Below are 27,396 nucleotides of genomic sequence, written 5' to 3' on the forward strand. Positions count from 1 at the left end.
GAGGAGCTCAACTGTGCTCCGGGCTCTTAGGTGGCTGACCTGCCATAGGTGGCTGCTGATTTTCTGTCCCTGGGGCTCAGTTTGGGGTCCCTTTCAAGAATGCATGGTCTTGGAAATGAAAGGACATAGGGAGACATTTACTATGCTCGGCTTAAGTAATTAAAGGACTTAAAAAGGATCCTAGGCATTAAAGTCAGTCGACTTCTATCACCTCCCTTGGGGGCAGAGCCTCTCCTTAGGATGACTTTATCTGATACCATTTGATATGCTTTTGCTTCCCCTTTTACTACTAGAGTCTAGAGACAGGAGCACAAGGGTTAAGAATGTGAGCTTTCGGGTTAGACCTAGATACTGGGATTCTGTCTCTACTATATAACCAAGGAACTAATTCCCCCTAAGCCTTGGATAATAACAGTCCCCTTCTCTTAGAGCTGGTGCGTATCTTAAGTGAGTTCATGTATGTTGAGTGACTGGCACAAGGTACACACTCAAAACCTGGCTCGGCAGAAGTGTGCTGGGGCTGATCTGAGCCAGACTGCCCCAGCTGGTTGGATCTCTCTCTCCTCCACTCCTACATTCATTGGACTCATGTTTGGCAGCTCGAACAATACCATGGTAGGCATATTTATACCCAAGAAATCTGAAAACTCTGCAAATTGGGGCTCCCCCCGCCAACCCAGAGAGTATGTTTCCCAGCACCTCACTGGTTCTTGATATCCAAATTATTACCCACTATCGTTCATTAGCATTTGCTGGCTGGTTGATTCTCACCCAAGCAGCCCTTCACTAGCGTCAACTGTATTCTTACAAATTCTTCCAGCATTTCTACTTGTATGAGAAGAGGTGACGCAGGGCAGAGGGAAGGCCAGCCTCTTCGGAGGCTCAATCACACCCTTCTCAGAGACCAGCACACCTGAGCCTGAGACTGAACGGAAGCCAGCCTGCTCGCCAATATTCAGCAAGGCCAGCTGGGCCTCCATGGACCCATTTTGCACACAGTCCCCCATGATTTCAGCACTCAGATGTTGGGAATGGAGAACAGCTTCCCAAGCCCATTCTGCCTGAGTGACTTAGCATCCTTGGGCCATTCAGTGTGACATGAACAGCTGAATCCAGCTGCTGGAGACAAAACCCCCAGGACACGTGGTGGGACTAAAATCAGAAATAATGACCCACGTAAGGCCTCCAAACCTCAAATGCTGACTCCAACCTTGTGCGCTCTGCATTAGCATTAATAATGATTTCCTTGAACTCACTCAGCGGTTAGGATAGCTAGCTGCATCTCATTAAGAAGTCAACTCCCTTTGCCTAGAAATGTGTACTTATGTCACTTTAGGCAAATGATCCTTAGCAAGATAAGCTCCTTAAACTGTCTGGCTGAAAGGGCAGTGCTCCCCATGACTGAAGGATATTCCAGTGATACCTTACATGAGCAGGCTACATTCATACACATGAAATGCAAGCATTAATATTAAATTCATGGAATCTAAGATAGGGTGACCGCTTAAAGTCTTTTTTCAACCTATGCTTCTTTTAAATAATAAGATATCTACCTAAGTACAGGAATTGATATTTTAATTGAAACTTTGCCTTGGGCTTTATGTTTTACAAAAGGCAAGCAGAGCCCTTGTCTTATGTTGAATTTTCTCAGAAGAAGACACTGAGAGAAAGGTTTGAGTGCAAGTACTTAATTTGAGAGATTACCTCAGGAAGCGCCAGAGGGGAGTAGGGGAGTAAGACTGGAAAGGGAGGACAACCAGTTAGTGTGTTAATGAGAAAGTCCTGTTGTGGACAATCAGGGCTCAATACTGCTGGGAGCCTCTGGGCGATGGTATAAAATCCCACTGTCCAATACTACATTTTGCCAATGATACGTGAAATGTGAATAGTCTGATTTGGAATGTGAGTGTGAAATACATACGAATTTCAAAAACTTAGTATGGAAAAATAAAGAATGTAAAATATCTGACTAATATAATTTTTATATTGATTATATGTTGAAACGATAATATTTTTGATATATTATATTACATGAAATATTAAGTTAATTTCACTTGTTTTCTTTTTACCCTTTTCAATGTGACTACTAGAAAATATGAAATTATATATCAGGCTCACATTTGAGGCTGCCGTTGTATTTCTACTGGGCAGGACTGGTCTAGGACATGCCTCAGATGTGTCCCGCAAGAGGCTGGTTGGATCAATCAACTGTCGGCCAACCTTGGCTGAGGTCTGCTCCAGAGAAATTAACTCCCTGGTACTTTGAGTTTTCTTTCATGAACAGAGACAAGCACTCAGCTGAAAGTCACAAGAACTTTCCTTAGAAAGCTGTTGGTATTATACAACAACAGTGAGAGCCCAGGGGATACAGGTAGGGAACCCAGAGCCGCTGTATAGTCCCTATTCTACCTCTTCCGTTCCTGCTCCTGACTTTGAGATCCTCCGTCTGCTTCTCATGCCCTCTGAGTCCATGGTCCTGGGGAGACCACAGGAACAAGAGTGGATAGAAGCTACAGTCACTGTTCCAGTGAACTGTTATGAAGGAAAGGAACTGATGCTATTCCTTCATGAAGACAGTGGGAGGTCAGGTGAGGGAGAGATGTAACTTCACAAGGAAAAGGACGATCTTAACCAAACCTTGCCCAACGAGACTGTCTGCCTCACGGTTTAAAGAGTTCGTGGAGTTGCTCAGACCCAGGTTGTCAGTGATTTGTAAGGAGTTCTGGCAGCAACAGGAGGTCACACAAAATTAGGGTCTCTAAGATATCTATTTCAGTTTTGAAAACTGGCTCCATTTCATGTCTAGAGCAGTGTGATTGCTGAAATGAGAAACATGGGGCTCTCATCCCAGAGACTTAAGCCCTATGCCTTCTAATATCTGTCTGATATACTGAGTGAAAAAAGCAATCATCCACTGAGCATTTGCTATGGTCCAAGGTATGATATCTCATTTAGTCCCCCAAACAAGAATGTACGGTAGGAGTTATTGACCCCCAGAAGTGTAAACTGAGGCTTATACAGAAAACTCTAATTCAAAGTCATTCAGTGGAAGAGCTAGGATTGAATCCAGTCCTATTGCTTCATGCATTCACTATCAAGTTCATATTGATCTCAGGCCAGAGCCAATGCTGTTAACCACTAGATTTCTCTCACCAAACACTGGTTGTTTTTGAGGAGTAGGCATGTATCTCACTTTCTGATAATGAGAGCAATACATCATATGTAGAGAACGCATTTTCCAAAGATGGCCTCAGCCATTTTTCAGGTCCTTCCTGCTGTGTAGAACCTCACTGCTCCCCATCAGGAAACTGAGTCTATTCTCTCCTCCTCTGAGCCTGGGTGGGCTTGTGAATAACCACTCCAAAGAAAAGAGTTTGGTGGAAGTAATTATATGGGATCCTTGAGGATGAGTCTTAAAAGGGATATGCGTCTGGCTTGCTCACTCTCTCTAGGAAAAAAAAAAGGAAGCTGGCCGCTGGGAGGAAGCCCAGGTCACAGGAGGAGGTCATGCACAGGTGCTTCAGAAAACTGCCCCAATTTAGGTCTCAGCTAACAGCCCTGTCAATCACCAGCCAGACATATGAGTGAACAAATCTTCAGATGATTCTAACCCCCAGCTGCTAAGTCTTCCTGTTGAGGCCTCAGATTTTGTGGAGTAGTATTATCAAATCACTCCTGCTGTGTTTGGTCTGAATTCCTGACCCACAGAATATTTCAGCATATAAGTGGGTGTTTTAGACACTAAGTTTTGGGGGTGATTTGTTACACACCTCTATTAACTACAACATCATGTTCCATTTTTACCTTAGCTATCAGGAAGCTCAAGTTCAAGTTTAATGTTTAAATACCATAACTGCATTAGCTGTTATTTTATAATAACATTTCCTTATTTTATAACCTTGAGTGTACATTTCTATTTTATTAACCTTATTTTGTCTTTCTTGGGAAAATATGAGGTGTACATAAACAACAAAATGATCCTTGCCTATCCTGTAAGAATAAAATTATAAATTTAATACCTGAATCTTCTTTCATGTCAATGTCTTCTTCTTCATTATTATCATCTATTAAAAAATAAAACAAAGAAAAACTCATATGAAAGCTAGAAACACCAGAATTCTCCAATTTGACTAATAAAAAATTGAAGAAAACAGTAGAAAAGAGAGAGTTAAATTATGCCTTTCTACTGTCTTATATTATCATGCTAAATTAAGAAGAAAGTATACACATTAGAGCACAATTTAACACCTAGGGTTTACATTTCCTTTAAAAATTATTACATATTTATAATAAACTATATATGAAATAATTTGTTTTAATTATCAAACTTATATATGGTCACTTCGGTCATTTTAATTCCTAAAAATATTAAAATCACAGATTTTAAATGCCACATTTTCTGCATTTATTAAAGGTATGTATGCTCACCTTAAGTTTCTGAGAAAATGCAGGCATCACTATTTGGTTTTAAGCTGACAGAATGTCCAACCCCTTCATTGCACCAGAAAAAGTGCTTGTTTGCTACACACGCAAATCCACACCTTTAACCATGTGCTTTCATGTGCTCCCACCAGTTGCTCCATCCCCATTTAACTCCCCTCATCTCATCTCCCATTGTAGGTCCCTTTAACTGGACACAGATGTGTGCTTCCTCTGCCTGCTGAATGACATATTTGCTTTTCTGAACTAATATGTGTTATCACCTCTTCTCCTTAAGTGTTCCTCACATCTAGGAGGTGCCAAATCCTGTCCTATTTCCATGTTTCTTCTTCTCTGCTCACATTATTATAACCCAAATTCCAGCTCTCAATGCCATTCACCTTCCCTGTTTTGTGGTTTCCCAACTGCCCTTTTCTTCTTCCCACTTCTGACACCAATTCCTTTTACACATAGCTGCCAAATCAATCTTGAAATACAATTCTGATCTTGTTCACAACCATTCAGTGATTCTTCTCTGTCTAATGAGAAAAGTCTAGACTCTTTGGGGTATCACTCAAGGCCAACAAGATCTGGTTCCAAACACCTTTCTCAGTTTCACCACCCCTGTTCCACTCATGCTGCCACCTACACACATGACAACACTTGACCTTCTCCCCAATTTTTTAAGGTTTCCTTTAGCTTCCCATACTTGCCTCAGTCCTGGAAGCAATGCTTTTCTCCACCTCTACTCACACTCATCCTTCCAGGCCAGGCTGAGGCACCATAACCTCTGAATAGTGTTCCCTTTGGTACCTTACTTTTACTGCCTTCTGAGTATGGACTTTAAGGACCTTTAGGCTTAGATGTGCATACTGGACCCTATACCCACTCATTTACTAGGTATCTGATCTTGGAGAAATTACCTAATATTCCTGAGTTTCAGGTTCATCAGCTGTAAAGTGGGAATAATAACAGTGCCTCCCACAGAGAGGTGCTATAAGGATTAAATTAGATAATACCACATAAAGCACTAGGACAGCTACTGAAACATCATTAAGTACTAAATAATAGTTATTATTACCATCAAATCCCACAGTCTTGTTACTTGTTAACCTACCTGTCTTCCATAGACCCATTTCTAGGTCATAAATTCTTCAAAGATAAAGCTTATGTCTTATGTTCCTTTGTATTCCCTGGCACCTAATGCAACTGATTACACAGTAGAATCAACAAAGAAATTTCTGCTGAATTAAATTTTGGACTTTTTTTGTTTTGCTTTGTTTTTTACTTTTCTCTGATATTTTATTAGTCAAATTGGAGAATTCTTATGTTTATATTTCTAAGTATCTCTTACATATTAGGACAGCATGTATCTAGAAGATAGTCTGTAAACAATAAGGACTCAGTAAAGATTTGCAACTTCCTAGCCAAATTTATTCAATATGGTACTCTTCTAAGTATTAATTATTAATGACGATTAGCAATATACTAGTAGGAATGGAAAATGCCTTTAATTTGAGGTGTTACAAGGGTAATTCTTGATGGTCACAGTTAAATTTTAAAGAAGTAAATTTTCTTCCATTCAGACTGTTAGAAACATTAGTGATTTTCTGCATAATTTCTTTCTTTCATTCTTTCTATGAATATAATTTTAAGAGGAAGAATAGCTATTTCTTAGAAATGTGATTTCTAACCAAATGATTATCTAAATGCTACAAAGTAAACTCTTCACAGATTCTTTTCTGAACTTAATATATTTAAACAGAATTTTATTTTCCAGAACCGACTAAAATATCTAGAACCATCTCCATGACAACAGACTCTCTGGAATCTCAGAGTGGGATGGAAAAGAGTCTGTACAGTTTCTAGGGGAAAATAAAGGAAACATCAAAAATCTCTCTGATTGTCCTCCAGGTGTCCATTTGTCCTTCTAACAAGCACTCATTGGTAGCTTAGTAGGTGCAAGGCTTGGTGTTTGGGGAAACAGAAAATACAAAGATGAATCAGACACTTAAGTAGAAACTTATCTAGAAACTTATCAATAGTAAGGAAACTAAGACACACAGAGAAATTTGAACATATGGTAGGGAATAGTCAGTGCCATTACAAAAGGTACCAGAGGAGGGACACATGCTTCCAGTCAAGGCTACTGGGAAGGGTTCTCAGAAATGTGACATCAGAGTTGATATTTGAACTTTATAGACTGTACTGATAGCATCATCCCCAGAATGTTCCCAAGGTGTTGAAGGATCAGACTTGGTGTTATTATTCATTCATTCATTCACTCATTCACTCACTCACTCATGTATTCATACAGAAGTTAAGAATAAATCCAGGACCTATATTCAGACTGCTTGGGTTCACTTCCAGGCCAAACTATGTATAGCTGGGCAAAGTTGGGCAAATTATGTAAACCTACTCCTCAGCTTCCTCATCTGAAAAATAGGGTTAATAAAATTACCATTCTTCTAGAGCTGGTAATACATGGAAAGTGCTTGCACAGAAGGAACAATCAATAAATACCGGCTGTTACTGTTATCATGTCATTATGATTACTACTTTTACTACCTAACCACTTATTGGCCAACACCATGTGCCAGAACTATGCAAGGCCCTGGAGATACAAGGTGACACTCCCTTCCCTCAAAGAGCTCACAAAGAAGTGGGTGGCATAGAAAAGTAAGACAACAATCAGAAGAAGAAGTAACAGATTCCCTGATGCAGGTGAGCAGAAGTTCTATTGGGAAACAGACAAGAGGTAGCTAAGTCAGAGAGGTCTATGGATGGTTTCCAGAAGAAGTGAGGCTTAAGCTGAGTCCAAAGGGTGAGCTGGAGTTAGCTAGGGGGAAGTGAAAGCTGCACTAGGTGCCCAGTAGGTGTGGGTGCCCTGCCTACACCCCTTGTTCCTCCACATTTCAGTGCTTTGCCAGCCTGACCTCCAGCCACCGGCCCCTGGGTATCTTTGCCTGAGGGCTTTCTCTGAATTGCTGTGTCGTGGAATTACCATCCCCCGCCCAGGGCAGCCTTTCACAAAATGACTGACAGGATTTGCATATAAGGCCTCCAGCTCCCTTACTTCTCACGTGGCATGTTTTACACTGTCTCCTAGAATCTCCCCAATCCCAACCATAGGATTGAGTCCCAGTGGTCTAGTGGTAATGGGCTTAAAACTTAACATTATTGCCTTCCTTCCCTTCCCTGCCTTGCTTCTCCACTCCCCTGCTGGTGTTTCCTGATATTTTCTCTCAAATAAATGATTTCCACTTGAATTTGTGTTTCAAGTCTGCTTCCGGGGTGGGGTATGGGTATTCAAACTAAGACAAGGGTAATCGCAACAAGGGTAATCGCACTCAAGCAGAGGGAAAAGCAGCTAAAAACACCTGGATATGAATAGCCAAGATGCTTTTACGGAAATAAAACTAGCTCTGAATGGCTGAAGGGAAGAGTTACAGGAGGAACTATGGTTAAAGTGATCTGTTCTAGCTATTAAAGGATCTTCCATGCTCCATGTTGAATATGACGGTTAATTTTTATGTATCAACATGACTGGACCATGGAGTGCCCAGACATTTGCCAAACGCTATTCTGGGAGTGTCTGGGAGGATGTTTCTGGATGAAATTAACATTTGAATCCATAGACTGAGTAAAGCAGGTTGTTCTCCCTAATATGGATGTACCTCATCCAATCTGTTAAGGCTGACCCTCCCACAAGTAAGAGGGGACTCCTTCTGCCAGACTACCTTTGTGCTGGGACACTGAATGTTTTGTGCCTTTGAACTCAAAGTGGAACATGGGCTCTTTCTGGGTCTCAAGACTGTTGGCATTTGGACTGAAACTACATCCTTGGCCCTCCTGGTTCTTACGCCTTCAAACTCCTACTGGAACTAGACCATCAGCTCTCCTGGGTTTCCACCTGTCAACTGCAGATCTGGGGACGTGTCAGCCTCCATAACTGTGGGAGCCAATTCCTTATATCTCTTTCCCTATACATATCATTGGTTCTGTTTCTATGAAGAATCTTGATTAGTATATCAGGTTAAAGCATTTTAAATTCATCCTGAGAACTAAGCAACTTTAGGCAGAGGAATGACATACCATCTTTTGAGTGAGAACATGTTTTCATGAGAGAAATTTACTAAAAATAAATGCCTTAATATTTTGGTATTTGTGTTAAAATCAAGCAAGAGTACTTTGGCCCACAAAGTACCTAAAGTGCCATTACTTATGAATGAAATCCACCTTAGTTCAACGTTATTCTATATAATGTGCTCACCTGAGCCATAGTTATGCAACACATTTCTAGCAAGAATTTTTTTTGAACAAAAGCAGGAACCTAAAGACAATGTATAAAAGAAGATGATAGCCTGTGGAAATGGGGAGTCATGCCACTCAAAATTGGGAAGCAGTTAAGAGATGGATGGAGCATGGGCAGAGATCTGCCCTTTTTAACAGTTCTTCAAACATCATACTTCTTCATTAGAGGACAAAAATAAAAGGCTCTCAGCCAGGGACTTCCCTGGTGGTGCAGTGGTTAAGAATCTGCCTGCCAATGCAGGGGACACGGGTTCGAGCCCTGGTGCAGGAAGATCCCACATGCGCAGGAGCAACTAAGCCCATGCATCCCAACTACTTAGCCGGAGCTCTAGAGCCTGCGAGCCACAACTACTGAGCCTGCGAACCACAACTACTGGAGCCCGCATGCCTAGAGCCTGTGCTCCACAACAAGAGAAGCCACCACAATGAGAAGCCCACGCACTGCAACGAAGAGAAGCCCCTGCTCCCTGCAACTAGAGAAAGCCCGCGTGCAGCAACGAAGACCCAACGCAGCCAAAAATAAATTAAAAAAAAAAAAAAAGGTTCTCAGCCAGAGTGATACCATTTTAAAATAGAGAGCAATCCATCAGCTGTTATTGCTCTGTGTGTTCAGAAATGCCAGTTCCAGAAAACCCCTTTCCCTTCCTCAGCAGAGACCACCCAGAGACTAAGGCTTCATTTCATCTTAAGGGGTCTCTTTGATGTCAGTTTCAGAATGGATACAATTTTTATTCAGTACATCATTCTCTGTCAGATTATCCTATTGAATTCTGCATAAAAGTACAAATATGACTAAAGTTCTTATTTTGGTCAAAAACAAATTTGAAAGACAACTAGTTTCCCATGAATAACCAGTTTTCAGTAACACCTAGCTTTATGCACTTCAGAAACTCCTTCATAAGGAAGCATGTAACCTACTTTAACGTCAGTCTACTTCATCTTTTATGGGAGATGGAGTTACTATGAAAGATTGTTGTCTTAAAGATATCTGTCTTCAGAGAAGCAGCTCATTTCTCAGTAACAAATAGTCCCACACTTCTTTGAAAAACAAAGTATACCATGTGTTTTGCAATGGCTTGGGACATGCCTTACTCCTGTACTTGCCTAGAGTTCCCATCATTAATGCAGTCTTTGGGGGAAGTAAAAAGAATAAAAAACAAACAAACAGACTACAAAACCCCACAGAACTTCAGGCTAAAGTGTGGTCTCTGGACCAGCAGTATCATTATCATCTGATAACTTGTTAGAAATGCAAATTCTTGGGTCCCACTAAAGATCTATTGAATCAGAAATTCTGGGGGAGGGATCAAGCACTCTGTTTTAATCAGCCCTGCAGGTGATGCTCATGTAAGCTGATCTTAAAAAGTACTATTTGTGCGCTGGAGAGGAGAATCATTCAAAAACAGTAGCTGTCTCATTTTATATCCAAGCTGAGATAACTTGGATGTCTAACCAATACTGATGCTGGGAAGGGATGCCCACACCACATGGTTGTTGAGAGTAAGAAACAGTTATTCTCTTTATAAGATATACGTGCTTGAAATCACCCAGCTAGCACGTAGCTGGAGGGCATGGTTATCATGGTCCACGGCCAGGACCCTTAGATTGGCTGAGGGACATGTACATGGATGGACACTAGCTCTAGCTTTAAAGAGGCCTGTGGGTTGCATGGAAAAAGCAGTGTGTTACAAAGGAAAAAGTTACCTTCATGGGCTATTAAGGCAGCCTCTCCACTCCCAAAGGGGGACAAAAAACTGACAGGTACTTGAAATAGATCATACAATATCCTCCTCAAAATTTCAGGGACACCCACACATATGGGCAAGTCTGTCAAGCAGAACAATTGAGATGATCTTCTTCTGGCTTTTATTTCATGTGCATCCAAGTCCTCTCTCTTAATGTTTGATTTTCAAACCACAGGCTGCTTCTGCATCCCTTATCTTTTAAATAACTCATTATCCAGGGCTTCTAGGAGCAATTTGTATTTGCAGAGAAAAGAAATATTAGCAAAAATAAAGTGCTCCAAGCTTTTTAGGATTTCCATGAAGTAAGGAAGATATGGGTATCCTCATGGCTTCTTGAGAAACTTGACAAAGCAGAAATTCCAAGCAAAGAATGACTGACAAAGAGGAATTCCTCAGAGTGAGCATCTTGCCATGGGGTTGAAAACTAGGACCCTCTGGACCTAACAAATTGCTAACTCCACTTTATGCAACGTCGTTGAGAGGGTCAGGAGAAAGTTTTTAAAAAAGCCAAAATTGTTTTTTCTCCCCCCACCCCCGCCCCACCCCAAACTGGTCCTTGGTCTAGAGGAACACTCAAATCTCATTACTTTATAAATGAATAAATAAAAGGCATTGCTTAGAAAACTGCATGGCTCTGCTGTTCCTGGCTTGGCCAACTAGGTACATGATGGTACCAATTACTGAGATATGGGGTTCAGGAGAGGGAAGATGGGGTCGGGGCGAGACTTTGGATTTAGTTTTAGATGTGTTGAGGGGGAGATGCTGAGGGACTCCTGGCTGGAGATGGCCCTGTGCAGTGAGGATACCAGAGAGGGCTGGCAGGAAGAGAACTGGAGGACAGAATGGTCAACAGGATAAAGGCTGCCCAGGCACGTAAGATAAAGGTTGCAAAAGGTCATGTGGAGTCATGTGATCAAATATGCACTGGTTTCAATAACCAAACTCCACCCATTGAAGGGGTTCTGATAACCTCCACAAGGACAGTGGCGGTAGCAGGGTAGAGAGAATTGCGTGATTGCTGTGGACTACAGAGTGAATAGCAAGGGAAGGAGACAGACAACTTTTCAAAGACCCATGCTGAGATCCCACTCCTGGGCATATATCCAGACAAAATTATAATTTGAAAAGATACATGCATCTCAATGATCAGAGCAGCACTATTAACAATAGCCAAGACATGGAAACAACCTGAATGTCCATCAATAGATGAATGGATAAAGAAGATGTGGTACATATAGACAATGGAATACTACTCAGCCATAAAAAAGAATGAAAATAATACCATTTGTAGCAACATGGATGGTTTTGGAGATTATCATACTAAGTGAAGTAAGCCAGACAGAGAAGGACAATTACCATATGATATCAGTTATATGTGGATTCTGACATATGACACAAATGAACTTATCTATGAAACAGAAACAGACTCACAGGCATAGAGAACAGACTTGTGGTTGCCAAAAGGGAGGGGTGTTGGGGAGGGATGGATTGGGAATTTGGGATTAGCAGATGCAAACTAGTATACACAGGATGGATAAACAACAAGGTCCTACTGTATAGCACAGGGAACTGTATTCAACATCCTATAATAAACTATAATGGAAAAAAATATGAAAAGGAAAATATATATATATATATATATATATATATATATATATATATAACTGAATCACTTTGCTGTACAGCAGAAATTAACACAACATTGTAAATCAACTACACTTCAATAAAATAAATTTAAAAAAACTCTAGGGCTTCCCTGGTGGCGCAGAGGTTGAGAATCTGCCTGCTAATGCAGGGGACACGGGTTTGAGCCCTGGTCTGGGAAGATCCCACGTGCTGTGGAACAACTAGGCCCGTGAGCCACAACTACTGAGCTTGCGCGTCTGGAGCCTGTGCTCCGCAACGGGAGAGGCCACGATAGTGAGAGGCCCGCGCACCGCGATGAAGAGTGGCCCCCGCTTGCCACAACTAGAGAAAGCCCTTGCACAGAAACAAAGACCCAACACAGCAAAAATAAAAATAAATTGAAAGAAGGCTCAACATTAAAAAAAAAAAACTCTATTGTTTATCTTTATTCTTATTTCTGTGTGTGACTTATTATGAATTATTTCATTCATACACTATTCCTCGAAAGTTATTACTTTTTCCTGCATTTGCCTCAATGTTTTCAACTACAGAACAGAAACCAGTCTAGCCAGGATGTTCCAAGTGTCTTTCAAAAGCACCTTGTGGGGGGCTTTGTAAAGATGCCTATAGCATCCCCCCTTCTCCCAGCAGCATTTTGTCTTATCTTTTTAAAAATTAATTAATTAATTTTGGGGGGCTGCATTGGGTCTTTGTCATTGCGTGCGGGCTTTCTCTAGTTGTGGCGAGCAGGGGCTCCTCTTTGCTGTGGTGCACAGTCTTCTCATTGTGATGGCTTCTCTTGTTGCAGAGCATGGGCTCTGGGCACATGGGCTTCAGTAGTTGTGACTCCCGGGCTCTAGAGTGCAGGCTCAGTAGTTGTGGTGCACAAACTTAGTGGCTCTGCGGCATGTGGGATCCTCCCAGACCAGGGATCAAACCCATGTCCCCTGCATTGGCAGGCAGATCCTTAATCACTGGAGCCACCAGGGAAGTTCTTTGTCTTATCTTTTATCAGAACTTCCTAATGAGATCAAACTCTGCTTAGTCAAGGCTTGTGTTTCCAGGTCTTTGTTTGTTCTGCTGTTTATCAGCATTTGCTACACATACTGCACATTCCCCCCGTTTGAAGAGACAGATTGCTTTCTGTCTATGCCTGCTGCTTGTTCCTGCATTCAGGCTGCTTGGTTACAGCAACACTTCACTGGATTTTCATTGAAGGCAAAATGTGTTTGTAGCTTTTGAGGCCCATCAAGTGGAAATAGTTAGCACCCATTTCCTAAGAAGGCAATCAACTCATTTATGTCACATTACAGAAAGCATGTCTTATATAATTCTAACCATCGATGCAATCCAGACATTAAAAGTGTACAAATGAGCACAAAAGTGCCAAGTCCCCGTAAATATTCATAATTAAAGAAAAACTTGAATTCTTTCATTCTGTAGATTTTTCTATACACTGAGTATGCCATTAAAAAAAAAATGTAAAATTCAGACTGGGTCAACAGCTTTGCTTGTGATTTTTTCCTTATTCAAAGACAACTGATGGATTAGTTTACTGGTGCTGCTATAAAAAATTTCTACACACTTAGTGCCTTAAAACAACACAAATTTCTTATGTTACAGTTCTGTGGGTCAGAAGTCTGACGTGGATCTAACTGGGCTAAATCGAGACATCAGCAGGGCTGCATTCCTTTCTGGAGGCTCTGGGGGAGAATCTGTTTCTTCAGCTTTCTAGCTGCTAGAGGCCACCCACATTCCTTTTAGCTGTGGCGCCCTTTTCCACAGTCAAAGCCAGCAACGCTGCCTCTCTCTGAACAGGCTTCCAGTCATGTCTCCCTCTGGCTCTCTGCTTTCTGCTTCCCTCTCCCAGTTTTTACGGATGCTTGTGATTATATTGGCTCACTCAGATAATCCAGGATAACATCCCTATTTTAATATCAGCTAATCAGCAGCTTTAATTCCATCTGCAATCTTATTTCCCCCTTTGCAATGTAACCTAACATATTCACAAATTCTGGGGATGAAGGCACCTTTGTGGGGTGAGGGGTGGTTAAGGCATCTTTCCTCCTACCACATCCAGTAAATCAGGAAGCAGATTGCTTTGCAAAAAAAATATCTGAGGAGTAGAACTAAGAACATTTCCATTTAGAAATAATGATGTCCTATGGGATCAAGTACATAGGATTAAAATCAAGGACTTTTGTGAGTTTTTAGTTTTCAACTTCATTCTCTTGTATAAAAAGGTTTCTTCTTTGCTTTCTTTTTTTTAACCTTCATTCTTTCTTCCTTTCATCTCCTCCTCTTCCCTTCTTTCTATTCTCCTCCCCCTTTTATTTTACATTTTCTTTCATCTTTCTTTTGTCTTTACTTCTACCTTTCCTCTTGGTTTTGGTTATAAAAGAATAATATCTAACATCACGAAGACAAATGACAATCTGGGGAACTATTTGCAACACACATTTGAAAAGATTAATAGTTTTGATATACAAATAGTTCTTACCAATCAATAAGATGAATATGAAATAGTCAATATAAATGTGCAAAAGATATGATTAGCAATTTCACATAAGACATTTAGAGATATAACAAACAACTGAAAAAGGGGATTAGCTATACTAGTAATAAAAGAAATGCACTTTGTTACCCATTAATTAGCTTATTTCATGTATAAAATTGATAACATAAGAATATACACCATTGGGAAGACTGGGGGAAAAGTAAACTCTTACACACTGCTCATGAGAATGTAAACTCAGTACAATGGACTGTTTGTGCTCTCCCCAAATTCATATGTTGAAATCCCAACCCCCAGTGAGATGGTATTAGGAGGTAAGACTTTGGGAGGTAATTAGGGAGATAATTCCATTCATGATAGTGGAGCTCTCACGAATGGGATTAGTGCCCTTATAACAGGGACCTCAGAGAGCCGTCTTTCCACCATGTGAGGATACAATGAGAAAACGGACACCTGCAACTCATAGGTGGATCCTCACCAGAACCCGACCATGCTCGCACCATGATCTCACAATTCCAGCCTCCAGAACTGTGAGAGATAAACTTCTGTTGTTTATGAGACTCCTGCTTACGGTTTTCTGTTATATTAGCCCGAAAGGACTAAGATACTCAGGTTGTTCAACGTGAGGTGTCATTGTTCATATTTTTGACTCTGAGAATTATGTCCCCTGAGTACATGACACTCACCCATAGGGCCGCAACACAATGGCTGATTTGACAGAAGCATCTTGATTTTGTATGCATTTTGAAAAAGTAATGCCCCTTCTAGAAAAGTATTCTAAAAAAATTGTTGATGTGTGCCAATGTTTACCTATAAAGATGTTTTTCTATAAGTGTTATTCATCAACAGGTAGAGAATAATTTGCAATGATAATTTCACAGTTCAACAGTATGGTTTGGGGTAAACATTGGGTCCCTTAAGATTATGTTATGGAAGAATATATAATGACATGAAAAAATGTTCACAATTTGTGGTATGTGACACACTGCAGTTATAAAACTGCATTTCTGGTTGTTTTCCTTTTTCATTTTAAAAGATCTGAAGGATAAACAACAAAATCTGATTCATCTCTGAACTGTAGGATAAAAGGTGGTTTGTAATTTTTTCTTTTGGATTCTCTATTTTTTACTACAAATCTGTACTACTATTGTAATAAAAAGTTATATATATATTTTAAGAAGTTATATATATATATATATTTTAAAAGATGGTCACAATCATTGAAATACCTCCTTTTAAAATTATAATAAGAAATAAACACACATATTTTAAAATGTATGATCCTTGGTCTAGACACCTCTCTGAATATTCATTTACATTGTTATTCATTCTATTTGGAAATATCCTATTACTGTGTGTGCACAGGACAAAACTGAAGCATGGAAAGATTAAACAACAGGCACAAAGTCACACGGCTCTAAGGTGGTTGTCACAGGAACAGAAAATGTTTCTTGTGATAACTAGCCCAGTGGGTTTTCCCCAATAAACAGATGGTTTTGACTATGTAGTAGGCTCTTCACTAGTCATTAGTTAGGTTTTTCAGATCTTCACCACCCCTGTCACCAGTGCCTTCAAGGCTGGCCTTCTGACCATCGTGCTGAAACAGCAAGAGTGAAGAAAACCTTAGCAGATCATGGCATCCTGTGCTTCATTAATGCTCTTGGAAAACTGATGACTGGGGAGCAGGTAAGAAGAGGAAGGAAATGTGGATATGCCCTGTGGCTGGAGGCACACTCGCTTGTCAGAAACTCTAGCACTCTTACAACAAATTGATAATGTATGACATCTTTTAGCAGAAAGTCGAGCTTCAAACAATTGTCCACATTTTTGGGATTGCTATGGGAAGAAACATTGCATAGTAGAAAGGACTGGAGGTCAGAAATACCCATTTATGTGACTTCGGGCAACTGACTGAGCTTTCTTCAGCCTCTGTTCACTACCATCCCAAGAAAAGCAGATGATGAACCTATGCCATTGGGTTATTATTGGAAGGCCAGTCTCTTAGTAAGGAATGAATTAATCCTTCTTAAATACAGGATCTATCATGTTACTCTCCCATTAAAAGGCTTACTCTTATGCCCAACTGCTTATTACATGGTGATGAGTGTCACCATTTCTGAGTCAAGGATTCACACATTGAATGTAACCATCTTATTTCCCAGATTCTCCCATCTGAACTGACCTTCTTCCTCTGTGTCACTTACACAACATTTGGCATCACTTCTCTGCTCCTGCTCATCCTTTAAAGCCCAATGCAGTGCCACATTCATCATGAAACTTAGCTTAACCACTCTGGTCCTCGTGTGTATTTGCCTTAGAAATCCTGGTATTATGACTATTTCAGTGCTGTACTTGATTATTTGCTGATATTGTCTTCCAGCTGTTCTGTACAATACTTGCCACTTCGGGCATCTTATAAGAACTGTATTTTAAATGCAGCCATGATCAAAGCCTTGGCACACAGGAAGCATGTAATACTGATGGTGGATGAGGAAAACTTATAAAATGAGTGAGAAGGGGGATGAAGGAGGGGTAGGGTGAATACAGTTATCCCTCAGTATCTGAAGGAGATTGGTTCCAGGTATCTTATGCAGATACCAAAACCCAGGGATGCTCAAGTCCTTTGTACAAAATGGTGTATTATTTGCATATAACCTACGTTTGTCCTCTCATATACTTTAAATCATTCCTAGATTACTGATAGTACCTAATACAATGTAAATGCTATGTAAATGTTTAGTACACAGTGAATTCAAATTTTACTTTTAGGGACTTTCTAAAAAAATTTTTTTTTTTAAATGTTTTCAATCCATGGTTGGTTGACTCTACAGATATGGAACCTGTGAATATGAAAGGCTGACTGTACCTTTCTCTTTTTAGCTTTAGAAGAATAGATTCAGGTAAAAATTTTTTAAAAATCGTGTCCGTTTGCCAGAGGATATAATATTAGAAAAATATTCTTGGAGAAACAGTCTATCCTCATGATTAAAGGTGAAAAATATATGAAAAGAAGTGCTGTCCCCTCATCTAGATCTGGTAACAATACTTATGATATCTCCAAAAAAAAAGACTTTTTACTTGAGGCTTTGGTTAAATAGCCTTTCAGCTTAAGGTTATGGTAGCTTTTTACTTACTTTAATAAACATCCAGCACATATTTTGAAATTTTTCAGATTATGGAAGTACAATAGAATATCAGAAATGGTCTGTGTTCTCTCCAAATTTACCTTTTCATTGGTGAGACAAGACAGAGGTTAAAAAAGAAATCATAATATAAAAATCCAATGGAGTTACCTTGCAAGAGTGTATAAAATTTAGACAGAAATAAATGACAGAAACACATGGCCAGGAAAACTAATGAAAGATATATTTGTGTCAATACAAGTTAACTCATATTTGGAAGACTTTAAGGAGGCCAAAATAACTGGAATCTGATTGAGAAGATTCTTCATTTGTTTTGTTTAGAAAATGTGTTAAAAGATATGACAATTCTCATCAAAGGATATGATAATTCTCATCAAAGTCTATATTTGGGATTTTCTTTATGGTATTTTATGTCTAAGTAGGAAAAAAGCATGAAACAAAATATGTCTGCATACTCAAAATAAATTAATAACATATCCATCAATATTTGAATAAAGCCTATGCAGTTTAGCCAGCCATTGTGATCTGTTTAAATATTTAAGAGGTTGCCAAGGCAGAACTCTCAAACTTGACTTATGCTTTGAATTTTTCATTCAAATGATTTTGTGTTATGTCCAACAAAGCAAATCCATATTTAAGGCCAAAAATCATCTCCAATAAAGTTTATAATTTATAAACTTATTTATTATTCCTATATGTATTAATTTTATCTACTACTAATTTAACACTTATCATACATGTGTTTCTATATGTATGTACCATTTCTCAGGCTCATTTTTAAGGCACTGGATATTTTTGCAACTTTATAAACGTTATCATTTTATACTGTACTTGAGAAATGCCCCCCAAATATTAGTGGGTCAAATGGCTCATTATTTTGCTGTCTATCAAGAAAACAGGGGAAAATTCAGCCTCTTTTCTATTAGATTTTCTCAAATAGTTTTTGAGTCACAGTCATAAAAACAAATGAAATTATCTGTCTAAAGCAAATCTTCCTCTTAGAGACAAGTGGTAGGTTTAGGAGGAACACATCTCCATCCTGGAAGTATTTTCCTATTTTATCAGTTTTCTCAGCTAGTTACTATTTGAAAGATATATTTTAATTATATTTAACTCTGCATAAGTCAAAATGTGTATTGTGTATAAACTATATAAATTTCCTAACTGGAAAAAAAACTGGGCAAATCTAATTGCTTTCAGGGTCAAAAATAAACAGAATATGGGTAAAGTTTTTAGTCATAGCTGTTTTCATTGTGAATGAATCAGTTGAGCTTGGATACTGGTATGAAATGGAAGATTTCTAATATCAAATATATTTGTCAGTTCACAAGGTAATTTCATCAACAAATGGTCACTAACCCAATGGTCAGTGATAAAGGTGAAAGCTTTTAGCCAGAGACGTAATAAGCCTTGCTTGAGGTATGTAGAGAGAAAAATTGGTGAATTTGTCCTTCCTTGTTCTGTATATTAGCCTTCACCTCCACACTTATTCATTAGGTGTATAAAACCTACATAACATTTAATCACAGTTTCTGAGACTATTACATTGGATTTCCTGATGTAGATGACTGATACCAGGAGTGAGCTGGAGCTGGGAGAACCAGGCAGTGGGGCGGGGGTAACATAGAAATCTGTGGGTCCAGAGTAAATGGGGAGAGGGAAGTCTAGACTAAGAGAGGGTCATGAATCTAGGAAGTCAGAGGTCGGGCTGAGGGCACAGGTTCCACATCCAGCTAGACAGATAAGTTTGGGTAAGACATTAACAGGCAGAAATAAACCCAATCCAAAGGCAAAGTCTGCCTTGGTGGCCTGAATGGTAAGAGACAGACGGTTACAGTAGCACAGTTTCTCCACTTCTGCACTATTAACATCTGTGGTTGGAGGATTCTCTGCTGGGTGAGGCTGTCTTATGCATTATAGGATGTTTAGCCCCATCCCTGGCATCTACCCACTAGTTGCCAGTAGCTATTCCCTTCCTCCAGTTGTGAGAAACAAAAATGTCTGAAAATGTTCTCTGAAGAGCAAAATCACCTCTAGTTAGGAACACCTACAGTAAACAAATGTGACTTTCCCTCAAGTTGGGGAGAATGTGGGTTTGACCATGACATCTTTCAAGTTTCCAGCACCAGGATTCTTTGATATAATCTCAAAGCTGTGAATCTGACATTGTTATTACGAGGAAAATTAACATTCCTAAATTCTGTTAGGACTTAAGACTCCAATAAAAAAAAAAGACTTCCATATTCAAGATCAGAAATTGTGTTTTTATGTTCTGTTTTCTACATTCAGTGAAAACTACACATGATAAATCCTACACACTGAAAAATCCAAACCTTTTATGTAAAGAACAAAGAGATTTCTGACTTGAATCATATAAACATTGTTTGCTATAGTCTATGAAATGACACACTGTAAATATAAATTATTTGCAACCAAAATGTATGGTAATTCCATAAAGCTGCCACACCAGACTTCCAAATAATACCCCCGGAAGGAAAAAAGTCCTATGTGTTTCACCCACAGAAAGATATAAAACAGCTGGAAAAAAAAACATTGCTGGTTTCTTTCCTCTGAGGTTCCTATTGCATTTCCATCATGGGCCTTATTGCAGGCTAAGTGTGTCCCCCAAAATTCATATGTTGAAGTCCTAACCCTCTGTCCCTCAGAATGTGACTATTTGGAGATAGGGTTTTAAAGAGGTAATGAAGTTAAAATGAGTTCACTTGGGTGAACCCTGATTCAGTATGACTGGTGTCCTTGGAAGAAGAGGAGATTAAGACAAAGAGACACACAGAGGGAAGACCACATGAAGACACAGGGCAAAGAAGACCATCTACAAGCCAAGGAGAAAGGCCTCAGAATAAACCAACCCAGCTGACACCTTGATTCTGAACTTCTGGTCTCCAGAATTGTGAGAAAATAAATTTCATCCAATCTGTGGTACTTTGTTCTGGCAGCCCTGGTAAACTAATACAGGCATTTACCACATTTTTCATCTTCTCCCATGGTCCTTTTTGCTTCCTGGTGCCACTTGCCTACAGATAATAGCACTGCACTACTTGGATGATTTGGATGGAATTTGATTTTGAAATCTATGATAAAGTACCAATCTGACTCATATTAGAAAATGTTTCATGAGGAAATATTCAGATATTAGAGGAAAGAGAAGCATGGCAGATTAGAAAAGTGAAAGGCATCAGATGAAATTAGGGAGACTTAACGCTCCAAATGCATCCCAGCCTTCTCTGAAGATGCTCGTATCACTTGTGCAATGACAGATACCATCCTCGATTTTAAAATACAGCTGTTATTTCCTAGCTGTATGTCTCACTTTTCTGAAGTGTGCATCATTTTCCATATCTAAAAAGGAGGGTTGAGATGGTGCCACTTTCTTAGAGTTATCATGAAGAGTAACTGGTTTAGCCCACATATCTGATAGAAAGCAATCCCTAAGTGTTAGCTACTATTCCTAATATCAATATTAGGTAGTAGTCATGCATGTGTTATATCTTTATTATGATCATTTCTAGACTAACTTTCATTGTTTTCTCATTTTGTCTTAGAGTCTCAATTATGAAATTTAAAGACATGGGATTAAAGTACCCCCAAACACAGAGATTTGGTTTAATATAAAAATGCCTTTTTTTCCCCTAAACTATGATCATTATTGCATTCAGAATGGTTAAGAAGACTAGTTAGAGAAACTCTGAAGTCACTCCAGGGGGAATATATGGCAAGTCAGAAAAATTATATTCCAATCAAAGATGGTATGGTTATGAATTAACCATAAATTCAAATTGTGAACAGATAATGTATATCATCTATATTAGCAGTCACATATTCCATTAGAAGTCACTTTTACTTCATAGTGCATATTTAGAATTTACAAATGGCTGATGCCTCAGCATTGCAGAAATACTCAACAATATTGGAGGATTTTGACACTTAGTTTAAAAATGTACTTACTATTATAAATGTGCAATGGAAATAATTTCATGAGCATGGCATGATTCAAAGCACTGATGTGAAACTGGGGATGATTTTATTATTATTTCACTCGCTTGAGTGCTAAGATGCATTTTGGATTTATTTAAAGTAGCAATTCTCAAACAATAATTTATTTGCATAGTTATTAATATATTCTAGACCACTAAAACTGTCCCATTTTTAAAAACTGGTAATATGATTTTTGGCTTTGCATCACTGGAAACACCTGCTGATGGATGGATTTGTTTTAATAGCAATGGATCATACTTATACAATTATTTTTATCATATGTTAGAGTGAAAACAAGTTTTCATTTTAGGAGGCATACAGATGAATATGATGTCATTATTTCCAAACATATCAGGGAATCCAAAATTTATAAAATCTTATAAATCATGCTGTGATGCTGACAAGACATTTGCAACTGCACACCATAGCAAGTTGCATTTTTTACATGAATGGACACTTTCTTTTAAGAATACTTAAAAATGCAGAAATGTAGGCACAATCTGCTCACTGTGATTATGTAGGAAATAAAGAGAGGATGGAAGAAGGAGACTGAAACAGAAAGAAGCCATGAGATTATGGGGAGGAGAATTTATTAAATTCAAGTCATGTCAACAATTACTTGTTAAACAGCTATTATGTGCTTTACACTCCGTAAAACACCGAGTTGCTTAAAAAATGAATAAAAGTGAAACAAGGAGGGGAAGGAGAAGAAGGAGGAAAAAGAGCAAAAAGACCACAACCCTGGTCTTCTTTATCATATGGGATTCTTCTGGATTTATGTTACATTCCACTTGGGGGAGACTGTAAAATCCCAAATGGAATACACTTAGCAGATTCACCTTTCAATTATAAAATCAGGGAGGACTTCAGATCACCCAGGAGAACTTAGCCCATTTTGATCATTTGCACAGTGTTGAACATCTCCAGCAGTTTTCTGTAGCTGTCCTGTAGCTCTATGTCCTACCCTGATCTGCAGGTGGGTGGGGCATCCTCTCTATGGGGTGGGGGGCTCCAATAGGCTGCTAAAGAAGGTGACTGGGCACCGGCACCCATCATCCACTCCTTTCTACCTGCCAGAGTCACTGGTTACATGAAAGACCACTTCAGATGGACATGAAATCCTCAAAAAAAAAAAAAAAATCTCTCTGAAAGGCAGGCACCAACAATGCTCATGGTAGCTTGAAATTCCCTGGAAGCCATTCTTCATCATGGCTGAGGAAAGTGCTTAGGATACCGGGACTTAAACGGCACCATAAAAATAACAAGGTATTAAATAAGCCTCAGCCTTCACAGGCTGGAAGAGGAACAGTGGGGGGCAATATTCAAATGAACCAGGTTCAGCTGATCACACATTCTGTTGAGGTAAATCAATTCACTCAAGGTTCTTTAAAAACCTGGAGGTTTCTCCTACTTTCTAAAAAGAAGTGTGAAATAAGATGAAAGACTACCTTTTTCAGATTGCCCTAGAAAGGACTTTTTCTTCATTGCAATTTGGGCAGAGAAAACTGGGGAGAAGAGGGATGGAATGCAAGAACAGCTTGAATTGTGACTACAAATATAAATGGGCTGCTTACAATTTCCAACACGTTTAACACGGTGGGTACAGGCACAGGCCTGGACAACTTACAAGTGTGGGAAAGAAATCACAGGTCATGTAATTTAGGAAATGCCATTTGGTCCAGCCCCTCACTCAAGAGATAAACTGACTTCCCCAAGACAACACAATGACCTGGTAAGAGGAAGAGGTCCAGAGCCTAGATTTCCCGTCACCTCCTTTAGATCTTAAAATCTAAGATACAAGTTGCCAGGTGTGACTGGTGGATGGAAATCATACTTGTAACAACATTTAAAAGGCAAAATAAAGTAGTAGAATTATTAAGTGATGCCCTGACTTTTTCAACCTCCAATTTCAAAGGAAACAAATTGCTTTACTCACCTGCAGGGAAAAACTCGCTCATTTTCTTTTTGTAGATTTTGAAGTCGACTTCTAGGAAGACACAGAAGATGATCCGATCCACCTAGAGGCAAACAATAGACACTTAAAGTGAAAGGAAATATGGCAAATGCCTTCCCAGAACATGGTCTTGGAACAAAAAACAAACAGAAAACATCCCACAGATTTTGGGTGCTACACTGCTAACTACATGACAGGAATGAGTGGAGTTCGTGTGTGTGTGTGTGCGTGTGTGCGTGTGTGTGTGTGTGTGTGTGTGAGAGAGAGAGAGAGAGAGAGAGAGTGTTTGTGAATGCGTTCTTTATGTAAATAAACCCATGGGCAATTTGGTGGAAAGATGCTATATAAATCAAATAAGAAATAATAAATGACAATAAGCTACTTTGCAGCAAGCTATAAATAAGATCTGAGATTCCATCAGGATACCTAGACTTTATGTTCTATTAAACAGCCACATGAGAGGTGTACAGCAGAAAGACGATAAAGTATGTCAGTAAATGGAGAGCTCTTTGTCCTACCCTTGTTAGACAAATATATTTATCAAACCTGTTAGTATTTGAACATGGCCTAAAAACTTCACACAGTGTAATTTGCATGCAGTCACTTGCTTTTAGCTTTACACACTTGGAAATGCAACAGAAATAAAATATAATTAGTTAACAGTACACGAGGTCAATGTAACTTTAATCTGGTAGGATATTACTGAGTAAGGAAGTGCCACTTCAAAAGTAAAATGTGTACATAGTCCCTTTTCTCTGTTTCGAGAGCTTCTGCATGTAAGGAGTTTCTTTGAGACATTCTGAGAGTAATACGGTAAACAGAGAAGAGAGATGGGATACACATAATAGCTCACGGATATCTGATATTAAATCGGTGACTCAATTTTGTGCCTTGAAAACAAACACCCCTTTAGTTCCTTTATTTTAACAATGTACAAAAAGTTAAAAATTACCCCATCCATCAAACTGCAACTGGCAATTGACTAGAACATCAGTAGGAAACGGAAGTGGGGTATGCTGGTGGCAGGACAGGAAAAAACCCAAATGGATGTCATCCACCCAACTCCTCAGCTCTCCCAGCCTGTAGGGGACAGAGTCATGTGAGCCAAGTCCCAAAGTTCCCAGTAGGAGCGAAGATCTGCAGGAGTGGGACGGGAGAGGATTAGGACACAGGAATCACTAGGGTTCCCTGATGGAAGCTCGAAGATGCGGCTTCCTGATCCCTGCACAAGTCTAGACCCCCAGCCGGTAGACCACCTCCTGGGCAGTCACTGGACTTCACCAAAAACCATGTAGCGCTACCCCAGTCACTGTCCCACAGGGTGGAGAGAGCACTTGACCTTCAGAAATGGAAGGACTGGGGTGCAAAGAACCCTATTTTCCTTTCCCTCTATTCATTTGAACTTCTGGGGTCCAGCCTTGTCTGCATGGCAGTAACGTTTGCTACAAATGTAAAAACTGTCACCATCAACTTACTCTCAGGTGATCTATAAATTTTGTGGAATAAATGATCATCTGTGCAATGCTCGTCTCCACTATGCTTATGGTGTATTTATGCCCTGTGGCTAAAGATAAGAATCATAATGTCGAACAATAGAATCGAGTTACAAAAGGACATACTTGCTTTGATACTGTTATGTGAATTTTTAAGCACAAAGATACAAGAGTGTAGGGATTCGTTCATAAGCGCTAATGACCATAAACATACATAGGAATGTGACACATGAACTTCAAGATGATGATGATTTCTGATAAGGGAGGGAAGGTAAAATGATGGACAGGTAAGACTTTAAATGAATAGTTAATATTTTATTTATTTAGAAAGAAAAAAATTAGAAAAAATATGGCAAATGGGTAACAACTATCAACTATGGGGGTAGGTACATGGATATCATATTATGTTCTACACTTCCTGTATGTATGAAATACATAATTAAAAGTCCTAACATTAAAAATAAGACTCTGTTACTACTCAGCCATAAAAAAAGAATGAAATAATGCAACTTGCAGCAACATGGATGGAAACAGAATTATCATACTAAGTGAAGTAAGTCAGAAAGAGAAGAACATAGCATATGACATCACTATTATGTGGAATCTAAAATATGACACAGATGAACTTACCTACGAAACAGAAACTGATTCACAGACATAGAGAAGAGACTTGTGGTTGCCAAGGGGGAGGTGGGTGGGGGAGGGATGGATTGGGAGTTTGGGATTAGCAGATGCTAACTAGTATATAAAGAATGGATAAACAACAAGGTCCTACTGTAGAGCACAGGGAACTATATTCAATATCCTGTGATAAACCCTAATGGAAAAGACTATGATAAAGAATGTATATATATGTATAACTGAATCGCTTTGCTGTACAGCAGAAATTAACACTCTAAATCAACTACACTTCAATAAAATAAGTTAAAAAATAATAAGATTCTGTGTTAGACATACTCTGCTCTCCAGCTGCATTGAACTACTGATAATTTCCAAACACTATAATTATTCTCACTTCTGTGCCTGTGATGGTTGACTTTTTCTCCAGGCTTCAAATGATCATATTATTTCTAAAGCCCCTAATTAAGATCAAAATCAAAACAAGAAAATTTGGTTCAACCCAGATCTAAGAAGAATAAGCTGGACAGTCTCATTTGTACTCATTTCTCCCTACTTTTACAGTCACTTAATATAAATTATGAGATATTTTTTAAACATCTTCATTGGAGTATAATTGCTTTACAATGTTGTGTTAGTTTCTGCTGTATAACAAAGTGAATCAGTTATATGTACACACATATCCCCATATCCTCTCCGTCTTGTGTTCCCCTCCCACCCTCCCTATCCCACCCCTCTAGGTGGTCACAAAGCATTGAGCTGATCTCCCTGTGCTATGCGGCTGCTTCCCACTAGCTATCTATTTTACATTTGGGTAGTGTATATATGTCAAGGCCACTCTCTCACTTCATCCCAGCTCCCCGTGTCCTCAAGTCAATTATCTACATCTGTGTCTTTATTCCTGTCCTGCCCCTAGGTTCTTCAGAACCTTTTTTTTTTTTTTAAGATTTCATACATATGGGTTAGCACACAGTGTTTGTTTTTCTCTTTCTGACTTACTTCACTCTGTATGACAGACTCTAGGTCCATCCACCTCACTACAAATAACTCAGTTTCGTTTCTTTTTATGGCTGAGTAATATTCAATTGTATATATGTACCACATCTTCTTTATCCATTCATCTGTCAGTGGACACTTAGTTTGCTTCCATGTCCTGGCTATTGTAAATAGTGCTTCAATGAACATTGTGGTACATGACTCTTTCAGGATTATGGTTTTCCCAGGGTATATGTCCAGTAGTGGGAGTGCTGGGTCATTTGGGAGTTCTATTTTTAGTTTTTAAGGAACCTCCATACTGCTCTCCATAGTGGCTCTATCAACTTATATTCCCACCAACTGTGCAAGAGGGTTCCCTTTTCTCCACACCCTCTCCAGCATTTATTGCTGGTAGATTTTTTGATGATGGCCATTCTGACTGGTGTGAGGTGATACTTCATTGTAGTTTTGATTTGCAATTCTCTAATGAGTAGTGATGTTGAGCATCCTTTCATGTGTTTGTTAGCAATTTGTATATCTTCTTTGGAGAAATGTCTTTTTAGGTTTTCTGCCCATTTTTGGGGTGGGTTGTTTGTCT

The 27,396-nt window shown here is 39.2% G+C and overlaps 1 protein-coding gene across 3 annotated transcripts in view; it reads right to left on the minus strand.

Moving 5' to 3' along the window:
- MACROD2 (mono-ADP ribosylhydrolase 2) overlaps nucleotides 1-27,396 on the minus strand; it is a 1,985,837-nt gene that overhangs the window by 166,786 nt on the left and 1,791,655 nt on the right. For all 3 annotated transcript variants that reach the window (XM_079719352.1, XM_079719351.1, XM_079719350.1), the window contains exons 9-10: nucleotides 23,695-23,776; nucleotides 4,020-4,064 (exon numbers count right to left, since the gene is read on the minus strand). In XM_079719352.1, the coding sequence (XP_079575478.1) occupies nucleotides 4,020-4,064; nucleotides 23,695-23,776 (127 nt within the window). The remainder of the gene's footprint in view (nucleotides 1-4,019; nucleotides 4,065-23,694; nucleotides 23,777-27,396) is intronic.

This window comes from Hyperoodon ampullatus (assembly GCF_949752795.1).
Source record: "Hyperoodon ampullatus genome assembly, chromosome: 14".
Classification (NCBI taxonomy): domain Eukaryota; kingdom Metazoa; phylum Chordata; class Mammalia; order Artiodactyla; family Ziphiidae; genus Hyperoodon; species Hyperoodon ampullatus.